Genomic DNA, 19125 nt, shown 5'->3' with positions numbered 1-19125 from the left:
CACCCACCGAGCAGGGTGTCTGTTGCGGGGCGAAGATAGAGGAGATTGTGAGCCGCTCTGAGGCTCTGATTCAGGGAGAAGGGCAGGGTATAAATCTGCAATTCTTCTTCTCACAGATTCAAGGACCAAACAGGAATTGCAGGCTTAGTTTATATGGTCACCATTTGTTTGCGTTTGATTCCAGGCAAAACGCAGTGAAGGCAGTCAATATGTCCACATTGGAGATTGACAGCGGGACGTACCTTTCATTGTGGAATGCTGAGAGTGGTTAACTGAGGCCCTGGCGGCATTGCATTCCATCCATCTTTCAAGCAGGGAGACCACCGTCCTGGCAGTACCTTCTTCTTTGAAGTGTGGCAATTGGCCATCCCTTGTCCCCAGACCAGAGAAATATTTATTTATTTGATTGGATTTCTATCCCGCCCTCCCCACCAAAGCAGATTCGAGGCAGCTCACAACAGGAAAAACATGCACAGATATTAATAATTAACTAATTAAAACTTTAAACAATATAACAATTAAAACATTTAAAAACAAATTGGTGCTAATAATACATTCCAATAATTTCAGTTTCAGTCTTCTTAAGTATCCTCATATGTGGCTATCGATTAAAAGTAAGTTGAAATAAAGCTGTCTTGCAAGACTTGCAGAACTGAACAAGGTCCCTCCCGCAAGGCTCTTGCTTCTTCCAGCAGTCGGTTCCCCTAATAGAGGGCTGCTATAGAGAAGGCTCTCTCCCGAGTGATCTTCAGTCTTGCCTCCCTCAGCCCAGGGATCGATAACAGGTTCTGTGTCCCTGATCTGAGTACCCTCTGGGGAACATATGTGAAGAGACGGTCCCTAAGGTAGATAGGTCCTTGGCCATATAGGGCTTTAAAGGTAATAACCAGCACCTTGTAGCGAATCCAGTACACTAACGGCAGCCAGTGCAGTTCCCGCAGCCCAGGCTGTATGTGCTCCTGCATGGGGAGCCCCAATAACAGCCTGGCTGCCGCATTCTGCACCAGCTGTAGTCTGGATTCGTGACAAGGGCAGCCCCATGTAGAGGGCGTTACAGTAGTCCAAATACAGTCCACTCTACCATTCCAAACTGCATTACATTCTACTAAACATTACATTATGTTACAGTGTACTAACCTATTATTCCAAATAAGAAATAAGATAGGAGGTAGAGCCTTTCTGGGGGATTGGTGAGAATGCAGATGTGAGGGCTGAATGAGGTTAGCATCAATAGCAAGATAGTAACTAGTAGTCCTTGGGGTTCCATTGTCCTGACGGTTGTAATAACGTGCAACGGCAATTTCCCTTTCTAGTCTGTTTCTGAAGTTCCTTTGCAATAAAACAGCTACCTTGAGGTCACCCATCGCATGTCCCAGAAGGCTGAAGTGTTCTACAGGTTTCTCACTCTTGTGATTCTTAATGTCATATTTGTGTCCATTTTTCCTTTGGCATAGAATTTGTCCTGTTTACTGTATGTAGAGAACCAAAGGACATTTAGTGCTGTAACTCTCATTCATGCACCAACGCTGATACTAGAAAATGTTCAGTGTTCTAATAAGAGTGGGGCTAGCACAGTCAGGGTTTCCTCCTTTGCCTCTCACCTTAGGCACCTCTCTGCCGCTGCTTTCCCCATCAGCAATATGGGGCTCATTATGTTGATCTCTCTCTCATGTGCAGTTCCAACCAGAAAATGTACTTGAAGTATCACTTCCTCTTCGGAAGGCTAGGCCACCAAAGAAAGGCTATGATTGTGCCCATTTTTAGACCTGACCTACATCTTGTGATGTGGCCAGCTTGACCTTTGTGAGATCCTGCAGGATACTTGCACATCAGCTTTGCCCAGATAGATGCATTCCGTCCGGGATCATGATGCAGCATGGCTGGAGTCTAGCCTGGACTCTCCACAGCTCTGCCTGGGCTCCCCCCCCCCCACACACACACACTTCCCACCCCTAGAGCCCCAAGCTCACACTGTTGCAGGGCTCTTTTTTCTGAAAGACCCAGGCAAGCAGGAAGTGTTTTCTCCTGAAGAATCAAGCTTGCTCTTTGGGGACCCAGTTGGCATGTGTGTCACTGTTGTGACAAGCGTGCCAGTCTGATCCTGGGTGGGTTCTGGCCCCTGGTGGCTGCACAGCCCTGCTGATGGGCTCCTGGGTACTACAGAGGAACGCTGAGCTCTGCAGACTTCACTGGAGAAGTGAGATCACTTGCTTCTGTAGTTGTTGCTGCCATGTGAACCATGTGCTCCAAGGCTAGGACAGATTTCCCTTTGCAGCAGAGGCCTGCCTCAATTGCCAGCGGCCTAGCATCACCAGTAGGAAAGGGAAGCCCCCTCCTCCCCCTTTACCTGAATGAAAAAGCTATGAGTTCTGCAGCCCTCTACAGAGCAGAGAGGAAGGCTCTGTCTGAGACAGTTTTTGGTTATCAATGTCGGGGAGTGTTCCAGAATGTGATCCCATGATGCTTTGCTTGCAGGCTGAAGTGGTGCAACCCATGAAGGAACCAGTTGGCAGTATAAAGAACACCTTTGGGCATGCAGAGTCCCAGGTTCAGTCTTTGGCAGCTCAGGGGCAAAGAAAGACCTTCTCCTGCCTCAGACTCTGGGAGGGTCAGATTTAGAACTTGGTCCCAGGCACAGATCTGCCTCCGGTGGGACTCAGTTCTCAGGGACCCTTCTGCAAACAGGGCCGTGCATTGATGGGGCAGCCAGCGTTCAGCTCCTTCCCCGGGTCCAGTAAACATTTATCTGCTTTGTGGAGAGAGATGCTTCTATCTATACCACCATGACAGAGCTGTTGGAAAATAACACTGGAAGCAACCCTTCCTGTCAGAAGTCAGCAGATTGTAGCTTGGATTCAAAGGGGGCAGCTCTTGGAAATGTGGCTCCCTATCTTGATTGATCAATAAATTCTACTAATTTTTCCTTTCATTTAGTAAAGGGAGAGCAGATTCTCCAGTGAGTGATGCTTGTGGAGAAGGAGGAGAAGGTCTGGCCTGAGGACACGCGCAGGATCAGGGTGTCGGGGCACATCTTCCTGTCTCCTGTGTGATTCCCATTATTCCTGGGCTCAGTCCACCAGCCCTTGGGGGTTCTTTGAGAAGGTTCAGCAAGAGTAGGGGTAGGGATAATGCCATAAACATTCTATCCTGACACTTCCAAAAGGCTTTTGACAAAGATTCATGAGTGAACTTGGCAGTCATGGAGTGAGAGAACGGGTCCCCTTATGGAATGAAAATTACTATGGAATACTAAATTATTTGGAATGATAAAAACCAAGGCAGATTGTGAAGAAGTATCGGAAGATATCATCAAGCTGGAGGTGGGGGGTGGCATTGTGACAGAGTTCAAAGTCGGTAAGTGTAAAGTGAGATGTGGGCCCAAGAAGTCCTGATTTATAATACAAGTTGATGAGGTCTGAACTGACCAAAGCTGAGATGGAAAGTGGTCTTGGATTTCGTAGCGGATAGCTCAGCGGAAATGTCAATTCATTTTGTGGCTGTGGTGCAAAAGTCAAATGTCACGCTGGGAATTATTAGGAAGGGGAATGAAAATAAAACTGCCGATACTCTAATGCCCTTGGAATACTGTTTACGGTTCAGGTCTTCAAAGGCGGTGTAGAGCCACAAAAAGTGCAGAAGAGGAAGATGTCTACTGGGATGATGAGGGGGTTGGTGCACCTAAACAGCCTGGGACATTTCAGTGAAGAGGAACATGGTGGAGAAAGCAGAGAGAAAGAGCTTCTTCTCCCAGAATACTAGAACTTGGGAACGCCCAGCAAAGTTGCAGGGAAGTCCAGTCTGGGCAGACAAAAGAAAGAACTTCGTTACTCAACAAGTAACTCAATTGTGGAATTCCCTTCCAGTGGGTGGCTTTCAAAGGGTATGAAATAGACTCATGGAGGTGACTGAAGGGAGCCTCTGAGTGCCCCTGCTAGGAGCCCCGTCAGGGAGGAAGGCCTTGGCTTCTCTGCTGGCCCCTCAGGGCAGCTGGCTGGCCGTTGGGTGAAAAGTACAATAAGGATTCCATCTGGCAAGCCCAAGCAGTATAGAAGGGGTGGTGGTGGTGGTGTAAGAGGGTGAGCCAAAATATTAATTTTGCTCAATGTTAGTTCTGAAATATCTTGTTTCCGTCATTTATCTCATTCTCTGTGCACGAGGCTACACCATGATGAAAGAAGGTGCTTCAGCCGTGATTTAAAACTTAGAAGGGTGGCTTGCTTAATGAAAACAATCATCATTTCTGTGGAATAAACACACAGATCTTGGCATTGTTTTTGGCCATTAATTGCTTGTTGCATCCTAGTTGGTTCACTGATGAATGAGATTTATACCCTTGGATTACTTGCTGACTATGAATTGAATTAGTGCAATAATATCTGAATCTTGAGGATTTTTGTATGTGTTACACTTGTGTGAAGGTAATGAGATTTTCGTAATTCTACATGAATGTTTTGTTCTGAATGTGATGGCATATATGAATGTTTGTACAGTGGATGAGATAAATGACTGAAACAATACATCTAATAATATTGAGCAGAATTAATATTTTGCCTAGTGCTGTTACAGCAAAAAAATATTTCTATGCTGCTTTGGCTGTCGCCTGATGTGGGCAGCTGAACTCCAAGGGCCGCTGGGCGGATGGAGAAGGCCTCTCCTGCTGCCCCATCCCAGAGCTTCAGGTGCCCTCGGGCCTCCTCACAAAAAAGCGGGCATCTCCAAAGCGTGCAGCACGTCTGCTTCCAAGCAAAGCCTGCTCTTGGAGGTTTAATTTCAAGCAGTCTTCTTTGGCAACCCAACTGGTGCCCTCTCCTGAGTGCCCCCAAATTTGCTTCAGGCTGCTGTGCTGGAAGCCTGGCAGCTCATGAAACATCCAGTGAAGCAGAACTTGCAGCGGGCCACCCCTTCCTGTGGGTGTCCAAAGAATGCAGGGAATTTGCCCTGCTGGTTTGTCTCCTGCCCTGGGCCCAGCCCTCCTTGCCCAGCACCCCCATCACAGGAGGGCGGCACAGATGAGCTGGGGGGGGGCCGAGCACTGGCCATTTGGGTGCTGCTTCAGGCCCCCGTATGAGCCCCACCCCCGCTCCCTTGAGGGGAGCAGGGACGGCCCAGTCGCCCAAGGCCTGTGCTGCGGCACACAAACTCTGCCCTCTTTGGGACTGCCTTGGGGGGAGGGCATTTGAGCTTGTGGTAAGGCAATCTGCCTTGGTAGGCCAGACCCACCCAATCTTGCCAGAGCTCAGAAGCTGAGCAGCGCCGGCCCTGGCGAGTGTTTGGGTGGGAGATGCTGAGGCAGGCAAGGGCAGACCACCCCTGAACACCCCACGGGGGCTTCCTGGCCCCACAAGCAGGCTGCCTTCAGCATATGAATGCTTGAAACAAGGCAAGCCCAAGAAGGTGAAATGGGAGAAGCTGCCCTCCTGGGCCAGTAGTCTTCTGTGGGAGTCAAATGCTGCCCTGAGCCCTCGAGCTGTGTGTGTGTGGAGGGGGTGTTTCTCCCCTGCCTTTACACCATCCATACCAGTTGACATAGAAGTCTTTAAATGCAGCACGCAGCTGAATCCCAGACATTAGAATCCATAAGAACATAAGAGAAGCCATGTTGGGTCAGGCCAATGGCCCATCCAGTCCAACACTCTGTGTCACATAAGAACATATGAGAAGCCCTGTTGGATCAGGACAGTGGCCCCTTCAGTCCAACACTCTGTGTCACATAAGAGAAGCCATGTTGGATCAGGCCAGTGGCCCCACCAGTCCAACACTCTGTGTCACATAAGAACATAAGAGAAGCCCTGTTGGATCAGGCCAGTGGCCCCTCCAGTCCAACACTCTGTGTCACATAAGAACATAAGAGAAGCCATGTTGGATCAGGCCAGTGGCCCCTCCAGTCCAACATTCTTTGTCACATAAGAGAAGCCATGTTGGATCAGGCCAATGGCCCATCCAGTCCAAAACTCTGTCACATAAGAACATAAGAGAAGCCATGTTGGATCAGGCCAATGGCCCATCCAGTCCAACACTCTGTGTCACATAAGAACATAAGAGAAGCCATGTTGGATCAGGCCAATGGCCCATCCAGTCCAACACTCTGTGTCACATAAGACCATAAGAGAAGCTATGTTGGATCAGGCCAATGGCCCATCCAGTCCAACACTCTGTGTCACATAAGACCATAAGAGAAGCTATGTTGGATCAGGCCAATGGCCCATCCAGTCCAACACTCTGTTCACATAAGAACATAAGAGAAGCCCTGTTGGATCAGGCCAATGGCCCCTCCAGTCCAACACTCTGTTCACATAAGAACATAAGAGAAGCCCTGTTGGATCAGGCCAATGGCCCCTCCAGTCCAACACTCTGTGTCACATAAGAACATAAGAGAAGCCATGCTGGATCAGGCCAATGGCCCATCCAGTCCAACACTCTGTTCACATAAGAACATAAGAGAAGCCCTGTTGGATCAGGCCAATGGCCCCTCCAGTCCATCACTCTGTGTCACACAGTGGCCGCCACCTCCTCCTGTGGCAGTGAATTCCACATGTTAATCACCCTTTGGGTGAAGAAGGACTTCCTTTTATCCGTTCTAACCTGTCTGCTCAGCAATTTCATCGAATCCATAAAGCCCAGATGAATTCCCAACCAGCGGAAGCGGAGGGCTGTGGCCTCGTGGCCTTGGTGTGGATGCGCTGCTGGGGTTTTTGCAGGACTGGGGGGCGGGGTTTGCCCATGGCCAGCCAGTAGGATGTGGGACCCCTTTGCCTCAGGAGTGGCCCTTGGACTTCCCCCGGCGTGGTGACGCTTCAGTGCCAGCGAAGCCGCTTGCGGCTGTGGTGGCTGAGAGCTGCTTGTCTGGCAACTAAGCAGCTGGTTTGCTTGTCCGTTGGTTTAGCTCTGTGCTGCGAGTGGCCTGTAGCTGCAGATGGTTCATGTTCTTGTTTCCCCTCTTCACACCAGGTCTTTCCTGCACTTCCGGTTGTCTCTGTTAGGAAGGCCACCCCCTGGTGGTTAAAACCTGGGCTCCAAAGTGTTACCCTCACGGTGGGGCTAGACATTAATTTAAATGGCGACCGATCTGCCCGAAGCTGATCCTGCACACCGTAAGGCGCTTCCACTCTTAATGGGAGCTCCCCTGGACAAGTGGAGCGAGGTAGGGGCTGGCCCATGGGGGCTGCTCTCCTCTTCCTCCCCTGCTTCTAGGAACCATGGCTGGGGCCCCCCTTAGGTGCAAACACTCCTCCCCTTTGCCGCTGCTGCTGCTGCTGTTTGGCTGGTGGGGCTCTGAACGTTCTGAAGCTTCAAATGGCCTCTCTCTCTGGCTAATGCGAGCGGAGCGGGACGCTGGGAGCTCAGATGCGGTTCCTCTCTCTTTCTCTCTCTCTCTCTCTCTGTCTCCCTCCCCTCTCTCTGTCTCTCTGGGGCTGAGGAAGGAAGGAGGGGGCTGCCGGCAGGGGGTCTCCAGCCAGCCCTCTGCCTTTGGCCTTGGAGCCCACTTCCTTGACTTGACTTGTGACCCTGTTTCCCTTCCTCCCAGAAGGCTGAGGACGGCACCATGCCAATCCGCAGGGCTGTGAATTCCTCTGCGCGGGAAACCCCTCCCAAAAGCAAGCCTGCCGAAGCAGAAGAGGCCAAGCCAGGTATGGCCGTCAGCTCCTGGCAGGCAGGGCCTCCCGCCCCGGTCCGTTCTCACCTCCTTGGGGCTGCCGGGGGCCAGGACTGCAGGGAGGGGAACTTTGTGATGCCTGGAAGGGTGAGGAATGACCTCCATGGGGCAGGGCGATCTCCCGGTGGCTTCTGCAGATCGGATTCCATTTGCACCTGGGGGTGAGGGAGCCATAGTTCCTCAGGTCCTCTGGAGAGCCAGTTTGGTGTAGTGGTTAAGTGTGCAGACTCTTATCTGGGAGAACCGGGTTTGATTCCCCACTCCTCCACTTGCACCTGCTAGCATGGCCTTGGGTCAGCCATAGCTCTGGCAGAGGTTGTCCTTGAAAGGGCAGCTGCTGTGAGAGCCCTCTCAGCCCCACCCACCTCACAGGGTGTCTGTTGTGGGGGAGGAAGGTAGAGGAGATTGTGAGCCGCTCTGAGACTCTTCGGAGTGGAGGGCGGGATATAAATCCAATATCATCTTCTAATCTTCTTCTCCCTCTGTTCACCGACCCTACCTTGCAGGGTTGTTGCAAGGCTGAAATGCAGAAGGGAGGTCCGTGCCTGCTGGCTGGAGCTTCTTGGATGAGGGGCGGGATAGAAATGAGAGAGAGGGCCTGGGCCTCCTTTCTGGGTGTTCTTGAGGAGTGCTGCTTCCTTCGTTCCTCAGGCACGCCCCTTGTGCATTGCCCTTTTGGCCCACAGATCCGGATGTCAGTTCCGAGGAGTCTGCTTCCACCGTGGAGGAGCGAGGGAACGAGACCCCCCCAGCTACGTCGAGTGAGGCAGAACCACCAAAGGAGCCGGAGGCTGGAGAGGAGGCAGCGGAGAAGCCTGCCGAGGAAGCCCCAAAGGAGTGAGGAGCAGGGGGCAGGTGGCGAAGGGGGAGGCCGGGGGGCTCAGAGGTTTTGCCAAGAGCATGGATGAGACTCCCCTCAGCAGAAAGCCAGCTCTCCCCCTTAGTTCAAGGGGCGGGGTGGGGAGCAGAGCCCTTGGGGACCGGAGCTGGCCCTACCGCATCTGCAGCCACAGCTCCGCTCCTCTCGCCCTGTGCAGGCGCATGCATGCCCCCGGGGATGCTCAGCGGTGCCTCCAGTGGGCTCCCTCTGGCGCCTCCTGGGCTAGAATTCAGGCCTCTCGCTGCTCAGACCCCGGCAGCCTGGCCTTGGTCCTCCTCTCCCCCATCCAGGGGGCAGTCTGGAAGGGGCTGCAGCCTCCGGGAGGCCAAGGCTGAGGGGCAGGGGGTGCCTTGGCCGCTTGGAGCCACTGTTGCTGGGCCTTTATTCCTTCAGAAAGGGCCTCTGGCCGGGCTGGCTCCTCGCTGCCCATTGGCCAGATTGCCTGCCTCTGTCTGCTGCATTTCCCCAGCGCACCTTGTGATCCCTGGGCCCAGGCTTCCCCAAGCAGTGACGAGGGCGGGGGGGAGTGTCACTGAGCTGCAGCTGTCCTCCCCCCCCCGACACTGGTGTTCTGGGCACAAGGCAGCATGCTGCCGTTTGGTTTTGGGCATCTCGCTTTAGTCATTGTGGAGATGTTTGGGGGGCAAGCGTCAGAATACGATTATCTTGACTGAATAGATGTGATTTGTAGGGGGGGGGGGTTGGGGCAGGGGCCCTGCCATCTGCTTGGCGTGCAGAAGGTCCCACGAAGCTCCACGCTGAAAGGAGAAGCTCTGAAAGCCCTCTGCCCACACCTGGGAGGCCCGCCTGGGCAGAGTCAGGAGAAGGCAGCTTCAGGTGTACTCCCGGCTGATGTGCAGATGGCATCCATTGTGGAGCAGAGCATCCCCAGTCCTTTTCCTGTACAGTTTAGTATACTTGCAACATTTCTGTTAAATCCTTTGGCTACTGTAACTTTTTTGGCATTCCAAGCCACACTTTGGAGATCCTCAAGAGAGCAACAGTTTGGACTTTTCGATCCTCCTGTGTGGAATGGCCAGGCTGGGGGTGGGGAGGGAGGGCGGGCGGGCCTCTCTGCCGCACAGCAGCGTCTTGTCTGCCTCCCCCGCCAGGGAGAAGGACCCCGCGAGAGAGAAGGAGAAGAAGGTGAAGAAGACCATCCCGCCCTGGGCCACCCTCTCAGCCAGCCAGCTCGCCAGAGCACAGAAGCAGACGCAGATGGCCGCCTCCTCCCGCCCCAAGATGGACGCCATCCTCCTCGAGGCCATGAAGGCAAGCCGGGTCTGGGCTGCACTGGGGGCTCGGGAGAAGGGCCAGGCCCCGGAGAGAAGAGGGACGGTGCAGCGGGGCACCTGAGCCTCCTCTGCAGAGTCCCTCTTGTGTGGAAATGCAGCCTTCCCTCTGGAAGAGCATCAGCGGGACTCTCTCCCCCCTCGAGCCTCTCCACCTCTCCTGCCTCCCTGGCCCCACAGATGGGTCTAATGAGGACTGAGCCAGATCACAGGACTGTGTTTTGTGAAAAGCTGGTCCCCGGTGAATTGAAACCCCCACCCCCGCCTGTCAGTCATGGAGTGGAAGGCTCAAGGCTCCCTTGAGAGCCAGATTGGTGTAACGGTTAAGTGAGCAGACTCTTATCTGGGAGAACCGGGTTTGATTCCCCACTCCTCCACTTGCAGCTGCTGGAATGGCCTTGGGGCAGCCATAGTGGTTGAGTGTGCAGACTCTTATCTGGGAGAACCTGGTTTAATTCCCCACTCCTCCCCTTGCAGCTGCTAGAATGGCCTTGAGGCAGCCCTAGTGGTTAAGTGAGCGGACTCTTATCTGGGAGAACCGAGTTTGATTCCCCACTCCTCCACCTGCAGCTGCTGGAATGGCCTTGGGTCAGCCATAGTGGTTAAGTGAGCAGACTCTTATCTGGGAGAACCGGGTTTGATTCCCCACTCCTCCACTTGCAGCTGCAGGGATGGCCTTGGGTCAGCCATAGTGGTTATGTGAGCAGACTCTTATCTGGGAGAACCGGGTTTGATTCCCCACTCCTTCACTTGCACCTGCTGGAATGGCCTTGGGTCAGCCATAGTGGTTAAGTGAGCAGACTCTTATCTGGGAGAACTGGGTTTGATTCCCCACTTCTTCACTTGAAGCTGCTGGAATGGCCTTGGGACAGCCATACTGGTTGAGTGTGCGGACTCTTATCTGGGAGAACCGGGTTTGATTCCCCACTCCTCCCCTTGCAGCTGCTGGAATGGCCGTGGGGCAGCCATAGTGGTTAAGTGAGCAGACTCTTACCTGGGAGAACCAGGTTTGATTCCCCCCTCCTCCCCTTGCAGCTGCTGGAATGGCCTTGGGTCATCCATAGTGGTTAAGTGAGTAGACTCTTATCTGGGAGAACCGGGTTTCATTCCCCACTCCTTCACTTGCAGCTGCTGGAATGGCCTTGGGGCAGCCATACTGGTTGAGTGTGCGGACTCTTATCTGGGAGAACCGGGTTTGATTCCCCACTCCTCCCCTTGCAGCTGCTGGAATGGCCTTGGGGCAGCCATAGTGGTTAAGTGTGCAGACTCTTATCTGGGAGAACCGGGTTTGATTCCCCACTCCTCCCCTTGCAGCTGCTGGAATGGCCTTGGGTTAGCCACAGTGGTTAAGTGTGCAGACTCTTATCTGGGAGAACCGGGTTTGATTCCCCACTCCTCCCCTTGCAGCTGCTGGAATGGCCTTGGTCTAGCCACAGTGGTTAAGTGTGCAGACTCTTATCTGGGAGAACCAGGTTTGATTCCCCACTCCTCCCCTTGCAGCTGCTGGAATGGCCTTGGGTTAGCCACAGTGGTTAAGTGTGCAGACTCTTATCTGTGAGAACCAGGTTTGATTCCCCACTCCTCCCCTTGCAGCTGCTGGAATGGCCTTGGGTTAGCCACAGTGGTTAAGTGAGCAGACTCTTATCTGGGAGAACCGGGTTTGATTTGCAACTGCTGGAAGGGCCTTGGGTCAGCCATAGTGGTTAAGTGCGTGGACTCTTATCTGGGAGAACCGGATTTGATTCCCCACTCTTCCACTTGCAGCTGCTGGAATGGCCTTGGGTCAGCCATAGTGGTTAAGTGAGCAGACATTCATCTGGGAGAACTGGGTTTGATTCCCCACTCCTCCCCTTGCAGCTGTTGGAATGGCCTTGGGACAGCCATAGTGGTTAAGTGAGCGGACTCTTATCTGGGAGAACCGGGTTTGATTCCCCACTCCTCCCCTTGCAGCTGTTGGAATGGCCTTGGAGCAGCCATAGTGCTTAAGTGAGCAGACTTTCATCTGGGAGAACTGGGTTTGATTCCCCACTCCTCCCCTTGCAGCTGCTGGAATGGCCTTGGGTCAGCCATAGTGGTTAAGTGAGCGGACTCTTATCTGGGAGAACCGGGTTTGATTCCCCACTCCTCCCCTTGCAGCTGTTGGAATGGCCTTGGAGCAGCCATAGTGCTTAAGTGAGCGGACTCTTATCTGGGAGAACCGGGTTTGATTCCCCACTCCTCCACCTGCACCTGCTGGAATGGCGTTGGGTCAGCCCTAGTGGTTAAGTGAGCAGACTCTTATCTGGGAGAACTGGGTTTGATTCCCCACTCCTTCACTTGCAGCTGCTAGAATGCCCTTGGGGCACCCATACTGGTTGAGTGTGCGGACTCTTATCTGGGAGAACCGGGTTTGATTCCCCACTCCTCCCCTTGCAGCTACTGGAATGGCCTTGGGACAGCCATAGTGGTTAAGTGAGCGGACTCTTATATGGGAGAACCAGGTTTGATTCCCCACTCCTTCACTTGCACCTGCTGGAATGGCCTTGGGGCAGCCATACTGGTTGAGTGTGCGGACTCTTATCTGGGAGAACCGGGTTTGATTCCCCACTCCTCCCCTTGCAGCTGTTGGAATGGCCTTGGAGCAGCCATAGTGCTTAAGTGAGCGGACTCTTATCTGGGAGAACCGGGTTTGATTCCTCACTCCTCCACCTGCACCTGCTGGAATGGCGTTGGGTCAGCCCTAGTGGTTAAGTGAGCAGACTCTTATCTGGGAGAACTGGGTTTGATTCCCCACTCCTTCACTTGCAGCTGCTAGAATGCCCTTGGGGCACCCATACTGGTTGAGTGTGCGGACTCTTATCTGGGAGAACCGGGTTTGATTCCCCACTCCTCCCCTTGCAGCTACTGGAATGGCCTTGGGACAGCCATAGTGGTTAAGTGAGCGGACTCTTATATGGGAGAACCAGGTTTGATTCCCCACTCCTTCACTTGCACCTGCTGGAATGGCCTTGGGGCAGCCATACTGGTTGAGTGTGCGGACTCTTATCTGGGAGAACCGGGTTTGATTCCCCACTCCTCCCCTTGCAGCTACTGGAATGGCCTTGGGACAGCCATAGTGGTTAAGTGAGCAGACTCTTATATGGGAGAACCAGGTTTGATTCCCCACTCCTTCACTTGCACCTGCTGGAATGGCCTTGGGTCAGCCATAGTGGTTAAGTGAGCAGACTCTTATCTGGGAGAACTGGGTTTGATTCCCCACTCCTTCACTTGCACCTGCTGGAATGGCCTTGGGGCAGCCATACTGGTTGAGTGTGCGGACTCTTATCTGGGAGAACCGTGTTTGATTCCCCACTCCTCCCCTTACAGCTGTTTGAATGGCCTTGGGGCAGCTATAGTGGAGGCCAACAGCCCTTGAGGCAGTTCAAGTGGGCATCCCTCGGCATGCGGCCACCTCCTCTGGACTGCTCAGCGCCTCTGCTTCTGAGGAACGGGGAGGCATTTGGGTGTCATGTTGGTTGCCCTTTCCTCCTGCGCATGTCTGAGGCTGGCTGTTCTCTGCGGGTCTCTTGTAGGCGTGCTACCAGAAGGGCGGGGCCTCGGTGGTGGCCGTTCGGAAGTACATCATCCACAAGTATCCTTCACTGGAGCTGGAGCGGAGAGGCTACCTCCTGAAGCAGGCCCTGAAGCGAGAGCTGGAGCGGGGACTCATCCGGCAGGTGAGCGGAGAGCATCCAGCGGGCCCACGAGGAAGGACAGAGAGGACTGATCATACCTAAGGGGGGCGGGGAGGGGGCCAGCTTGTCAGTGCAGCAGGATATCGTGGCTGAGACCAGAGGGAGGTCTGAAAGAGGGCCAAAGCAGTCTGGGAGACAGAGGGAGATGCAGCCATTGGTCACGTACATATTGGCTGCAAAGGCCGTGGCTGGCATCAAAAGCATGAAATGTTGCATAGGACAAAGAGGGGAAAGGCCCTGCGCCCATTCAGTGCCCTGTTTGGCTCCCAGTTCAGGCCCACCTTCCTCCACGGCTCTCCTGACCCTCCTTGGACAGCTCTTCCTTCCTTCCTTCCTCTCTTTTCCCCTTTAGGTGAAAGGCAAGGGGGCCTCTGGGAGCTTTGTGGTGACCCCAAACTCAGGGAAAACGGCTCCGAAATCCAGAGACCGGAAGGTAAGGCTGAAGACCTTCTGCCAGAGAGCTGTCCGGGGAAGGTGCTGGGTCAGGGGCCTCTCGCTTGCAGGCCACGAGGGCCTGTCGCTTCTGGAAGCCGTCTGTGGAAGGGGTGGAGAACAGCTGACGTTTGTCCCCCCCTCCTCTCTGACCCATGAGGGCACTGGCCAGCCACAGGAAGGAGAGCGTCAGAGCTGGGGGGAGGGGGGGCTGACCCAACCACACAGTTCCCCCTTTTGCTTGGCTTCTGCTTTCCCCAGCTGTCTGCCTGGCTCTAGGGGGGTCAGGTGAGGGAGGGGGCATTTGGCCAGCAGTGCCTGTGGCTCGTGTCTGTTGCCCCCCTGTGTGCCTGCATGGCGAAGGAGAGGCACTGGGGTGTGGCTCCCTTCCTTCTAGTTGGCTGCAGCATCCAGGCCCCTTCTGTGCCAAGCCAAGCCAAGGGCTGCCCTGTTGTGTGCAGGGCCCTCCTGGGCTGTGCGGAGCAGGCTCTGCAGCTGGGGCTTTTCCCTCTCTTCCAGAGGAGCGCTTCAGCCTCCGGTCCAGAGCAGCAAGTGAAGCTGGAAGATGTCCTCCCGCTGGCCTTCACCCGCCTCTGTGAGCCAAAGGAGGCTTCCTACAGCCTGATTAAAAAATACGTCTCTCAGTATTTCCCCAAGCTGAAGGTGGACGTGAGGTGGGTGGGGAGGCGGCCGGGGGGGGTGGCCAGGGAGGAACAGCATCGCTGGGGGCCCCCAGCTCTTCAGGCAGGCGGGGGGGGGCACTCACTCATTGCTGCGCTTGTACCTATTTCATACTGGCTCCAGCAGCCATTTCCTTTGCCAACACATTGGCACCTGCACTGGAGGCCGTAGTGCTGAAAGAGAGCACCTCTGAGCTAGCGCAGAGTGGCCTGGGCTGAGGGAAGTGCCCCTGCTTGATGCAAATCCTCTTTCCCTTCCCCCAGAGGAACTTCCGGGCTCCTTCACAAAGGCAGAGTACTCAAAGCAGTTCCGTTTGGGACTCTGCTTCTGCAGACGCTCCTTTCATGGAGAGGCTTGTTTTTGGCCTAGAGGGGGGCAGGTTCCTGGTACTTACTCTGGGGTGGGGCAGGGCTAGCGAGCTCTGCTGGATGGCCCACCTCCTGCTGCCTCTGCACAGGGGTCATCTTGATACTCTTGAAGGGCCGTAAGCCAAGCACGGAGGTCAGCGCTTTCCCATGAGCCCCGCCTGCTAGGACTGGAAGCGTTCTGCCTCAGATCAGCCACTGATGGACCCTCTTCTAGAGATGTATCTAGTCCCCTTTTGAAGCCATCGCAGCCGGGGCAGTCGCTACATCTTGTGCCACAGATTTCCTGTGCATTGCGTGAAGGTTCTCTTCCAGCTTTCCCAGCTGGAGTGGGGGTCTGATCCCTGCTCCTCTCTTGCAGGCCCCAGCTGCTGAAGAACGCCCTGCAGAGAGCGGTGGAGAAAGGCCAGCTGGAGCAGATCACGGGCAAAGGGGCTTCTGGGACATTCCAGGTTGGGAGTCAGGCTGCACTTGCTCTCCCTCATCGGCCTCCTGGGTCAGAGGCCAGGCCTGCTGACTGCTCCGTGTCCCTTTCTTTTGGCAATCCAGCTGAAGAGATCCGGGGAGAAGCCACTGCTGGGAGGGAGCCTGATGGAGGACGCCATCCTCTCGGCCATCGCGGCCATGAACGAGCCCAAGACCTGCTCCACCACTGCCCTCAAGAAGTACGTCCTGGAGAAGCACCCGGGGACCAACTCCAGCTTCCAGGGTAGGAAGGCTCCCTTCCCCGCTCTCCCCCACCCCCTGGCCTGATTCTGGCTCCCCTGTGGCCTCGCATCGCTGCACCACGACCCAGGATCAGGAGCTGCTGGATCTGAACAGTGCTGGGAAAGAAGCACAGAAGCCAGTGCTGGTGCCTGCCCCCCTCGGGCACACAGCTCCGCCTGCACCTCCCAAGGCTGGGGTTTTAAAATAGCTTGGCTGTGTGTGCCCTGCTCCTGCAGTGAGAACCGTGTGCGAGAGAGAGTTTGCTGGCAAGCCCTGCAGCATTCTGGAGGCCACCAGCCCCTTCCTCGCAGCCCTTCCAGCGTGGTCTCTTTTGTTTGCAGCACGAGGCCTGTGGGCAGCTCAGAGCACAGCGTGTGCCTGGAGGAGGCTCGCCTGGCTCTTGCCTGGCAAAGGAGTGGGAGGCAGGAAGAGGAAGGAATGCAGGGAGAAAGGCCCCGAGCCCAAAGCCTGCCATGTCTGCTGACAGGAGAGCTCAGGAGGCAGAGGCTTGACGTAGGGAGGGGTCTGCCCAGTTTGAGAAGAAGGGCTGCCTCAGTGCTTCGTTCTCGTGGCCCTTCCTGACACGCCCAGGGAAATGCTGCTGGCCACTCTGGGGTCAGGCAGCCATTGTTCTCCCGGCCAGTTTGGCCCCAGGGCTCCTGGGGGGCTTTTTGGCCGTCTTCTGGGCCTGGAGCCTGCAGGGGTCGGGGGGGGGGGCAGTTGTGAAGTTTGTGCTCTGAGCAGAAGGGGCTGGGCCCTGAGGTCCCTTCCCGCTCTGATGCTGTGGTGTCCCCTTGCAGAGAGGCTCTGGAGGAGGAGCCAGAAATGCTGCCCAGAGTGAACGGGGGGGGGGGGGAGAGTCTGGCTTGTCTGATCCTTTGGGGCTCTTCCAGCTCTCAAGAGGGCCACAGAACCTGGACCTTCTGCGTTCCCTGCTGTCCTTTTTGGCCCAGGGCAAGAGCTGCCCCCCCCCCCGCAGGTCTGGTCATGTCATGCTCCTGCCCCTGCTGCCCTCTCTGCCCCTGCAGTCCACCTGCTGAAGAAGACCCTGCAGAAGTGCGAGAAGAACGGCTGGATGGAGCAGATCTCCGGGAAGGGCTTCAGCGGCACTTTCCAGCTCTGCTTCCCTTACTATCCCAGGTGAGGGCCACGCCCCCAGCCCTGGGACTTGGGAGCCTCCCCACCAGAGCTTCCACTCATGGCAGTGTGCCCCTCCCCCAGCCCTGGAGTCCTGTTCCCAGACAAGCAGAAAGAGGACAGTTCGGAAGAGGAAGAGGAGGAGTCTGAGGAGGAAGAGGAGGAGGAGTCCGAGGAGGAGGAGTCCGAGGAGGAAAAGCCGCCTCCAAAGAAGAGGTAGGGGGCGGGGGGAGGCAACTGCTGCCGCCTTCTTCCTTCCTTCCCAGCAGCCACCGGAAGGGGGTGGGATCAGCCTCTGGGACTGGCAAGCCCTTGCAACAGGCTGCCCTTGGATTCTCTCCATCCAAGAGCCATGGGGGGAGATGTGGGGCACACCAGACACCCCCCCCCCCCGGGCTGAGTGCCTTTGCTCCTCTTGCAGGATGCAGAAGCGGCCCCCGCCCAAAGCTCGGAGCAGGGCCCCTCCTCCTCCCGTGAAGCGGCGAGAGGCCAAGCCCAAGCCACGCAAGGCCCCCGCGGCGCACCGTGGGAAAGCCAGGCCCCCGCCGCCACCGCCACCCGTGGCCAAGGCCCCTGCCAAGAAGGCCAAGGCAGCACCCCCCCGGGCTGCCGTCAAGAAAGCCCCCAGCAGCAGCACCAGCAGCCCCGCCCCCAAGAAGCCGGTGCTCAGCCCCAGGAAGGAAGTGAAGCCCCCCCCCAAGAAGAGCAAGCCCACCATGCGCAAATCCCTGAGGGCAAAGAAGTGAGCTCTCCTCCACCGGGCAGAGGGGCTGCCCCCCTGCCCTGCACACCTCCAAGTTGCTTTGTATGGTCAAAACACATTTGTATCCTAGTTCAATGCTTCCCTCTTCCTCTCTCTCCTTTCTCCTCCCTTCCTCCTTGAGCCGGGGAGAAAAGCAGGCTCAGCCTTCCCATGAGCCCAGGACCTCCCCTCGCCCTCAGAACCAATCACCGGGAAGTGACATAGGAGCCCCCTTTTTCTGTACAGGCTGCAGCTGGACATTGAAAGCTGCTTGCAAAGAAGATTTCTATATTTCTAGGACATGGAAGACACTCCCTGGGGTGACAGAAGCCACGGCCAGGGAGGCCCTCCCCCCCCCCCCGGTTTTGTTTAGGGACAGGTGTCCTCCGGAAAGGGGCTGCCCCCCAAGGATCTGATGCAGGGCCTGGGCCCCTGCGGGTGCTGCCCTTGTTACTTTAGTTAGCGCATTTTGTTGTTGAGCTTAGTTGCCCTCCTGCCCCCCCCGGAATCCCTGCCCCCTTAAAAGCCAAGCGTATATATACACAAAGAAAAGGTCTTGAAGCCAGCTTTTGAAACTTTTTTTTAAAGAGAGAGAGGTGAGAAATCTGAGTTTTTGTCCCTTGTTGCCCCCTTTTTTAAAGACAAAAAAGCATAAGAAATGTCAGAGAATTATCTGATTGCTGACGTAGAGCCATTGAGTAAGGAACTTGCTGTTTGCTAAAATAAAAATGAGATTTCAAGGCCTGACTGGGCTGTGTCTTTTGCTGGGCCTGGACTGCAACACAGAACGGAGGGAGGGAGGGGAGGGACGGTGGCTCAGTGGTAGAGCATCTGCTTGGGAAGCAGAAGGTCATAGGTTCAATCCCCGGCATCTCCAAAAAAGGGTCCAGGCAAGTAGGCGTGAAAAACCTCAGCTTGAGACCCTGAAGAGCTGCTGCCAATCAGGGGAGGGACCGTGGCTCAGTGGTAGAGCATCTGCTTGGGAAGCAGAAGGTCCCAGGTTCAATCCCTGGCATCTTCAAAAAAGGGTCCAGGCAAAATGGTGTGAAAAGCCTCAGCTTGAGACCCTGGAGAGCCGCTGCCAGTCTGAGAAGACAATACTGACTTTGATGGACCAAGAGTCTGATTCAGTATAAGGCAGCTTCATATGTTCATATATGAGGTTGGGGGAGCAGCCTGGGCCGGGAGCTCAAAGAGGCCCTTGGTGTTTGGAGGGCACTTGGCAGCAACTGGTTTGGGGGCCAGCAGGGGGTGGGGGGCGAGGAGGGTATGTCAAGAGCTCCGCTGACCAATGAAGTCCTGGAATTCCTTTGGGAAGGGGGTGGGGTGGGGATAAGCAGATGCGGTTGTGTGCCCCGCCCTTCACTACCCACAGGAGTCTCAGAGCAGCTTGTGAGGGAGGTGGGGCTGAGAGAGCTCAGAGAACTGGACCCAGCTGCTGCTGGAGGAGGAATCAGGCCCGGTTCTCCCAGAGTAGAGACCCAGGACTTCAGCCCTAGAGAGCTGCAGCTGCCCCCCCCC

The 19125-nt window shown here is 55.4% G+C and overlaps 1 protein-coding gene across 1 annotated transcript; it reads left to right on the top strand.

Annotated features, from left to right (window-relative positions):
• Positions 1-6898: 6898 nt before the first annotated feature.
• HP1BP3 (heterochromatin protein 1 binding protein 3) lies at positions 6899-18344 on the top strand. The gene is made up of 12 exons (XM_060259370.1): positions 6899-7141; positions 7526-7628; positions 8341-8491; positions 9647-9806; positions 13378-13521; positions 13892-13972; positions 14491-14645; positions 15379-15469; positions 15567-15726; positions 16754-16865; positions 16947-17078; positions 17284-18344. The coding sequence occupies exons 1-12, from the start codon at positions 7055-7057 to the stop codon at positions 17606-17608; spliced, it is 1701 nt and encodes a 566-aa protein (XP_060115353.1). The 5' UTR covers positions 6899-7054; the 3' UTR covers positions 17609-18344.
• The last annotated feature ends 781 nt before the right edge of the window (positions 18345-19125 follow it).

The sequence above is a fragment of the Heteronotia binoei genome, chromosome 18 (assembly GCF_032191835.1).
Source record: "Heteronotia binoei isolate CCM8104 ecotype False Entrance Well chromosome 18, APGP_CSIRO_Hbin_v1, whole genome shotgun sequence".
NCBI lineage: Eukaryota > Metazoa > Chordata > Lepidosauria > Squamata > Gekkonidae > Heteronotia > Heteronotia binoei.
The sequence above is the reverse complement of the archived record's forward strand: the minus strand, read 5'-3'. Positions and strand labels throughout refer to the sequence as shown.

What these genes read in the sequence shown, in the direction of transcription:
- HP1BP3 (XM_060259370.1), top strand. Translation starts at nt 7,055, where the DNA reads ATGGCGACCGATCTGCCCGAAGCTGATCCTGCACACCGTAAGGCGCTT. An exon ending in AGCGGGGACTCATCCGGCAG is followed by an intron (nt 13,522 to 13,891) that starts GTGAGCGGAGAG and finishes TTTCCCCTTTAG; the next exon opens with GTGAAAGGCAAGGGGGCCTC. An exon ending in GGGCTTCTGGGACATTCCAG is followed by an intron (nt 15,470 to 15,566) that starts GTTGGGAGTCAG and finishes TTGGCAATCCAG; the next exon opens with CTGAAGAGATCCGGGGAGAA.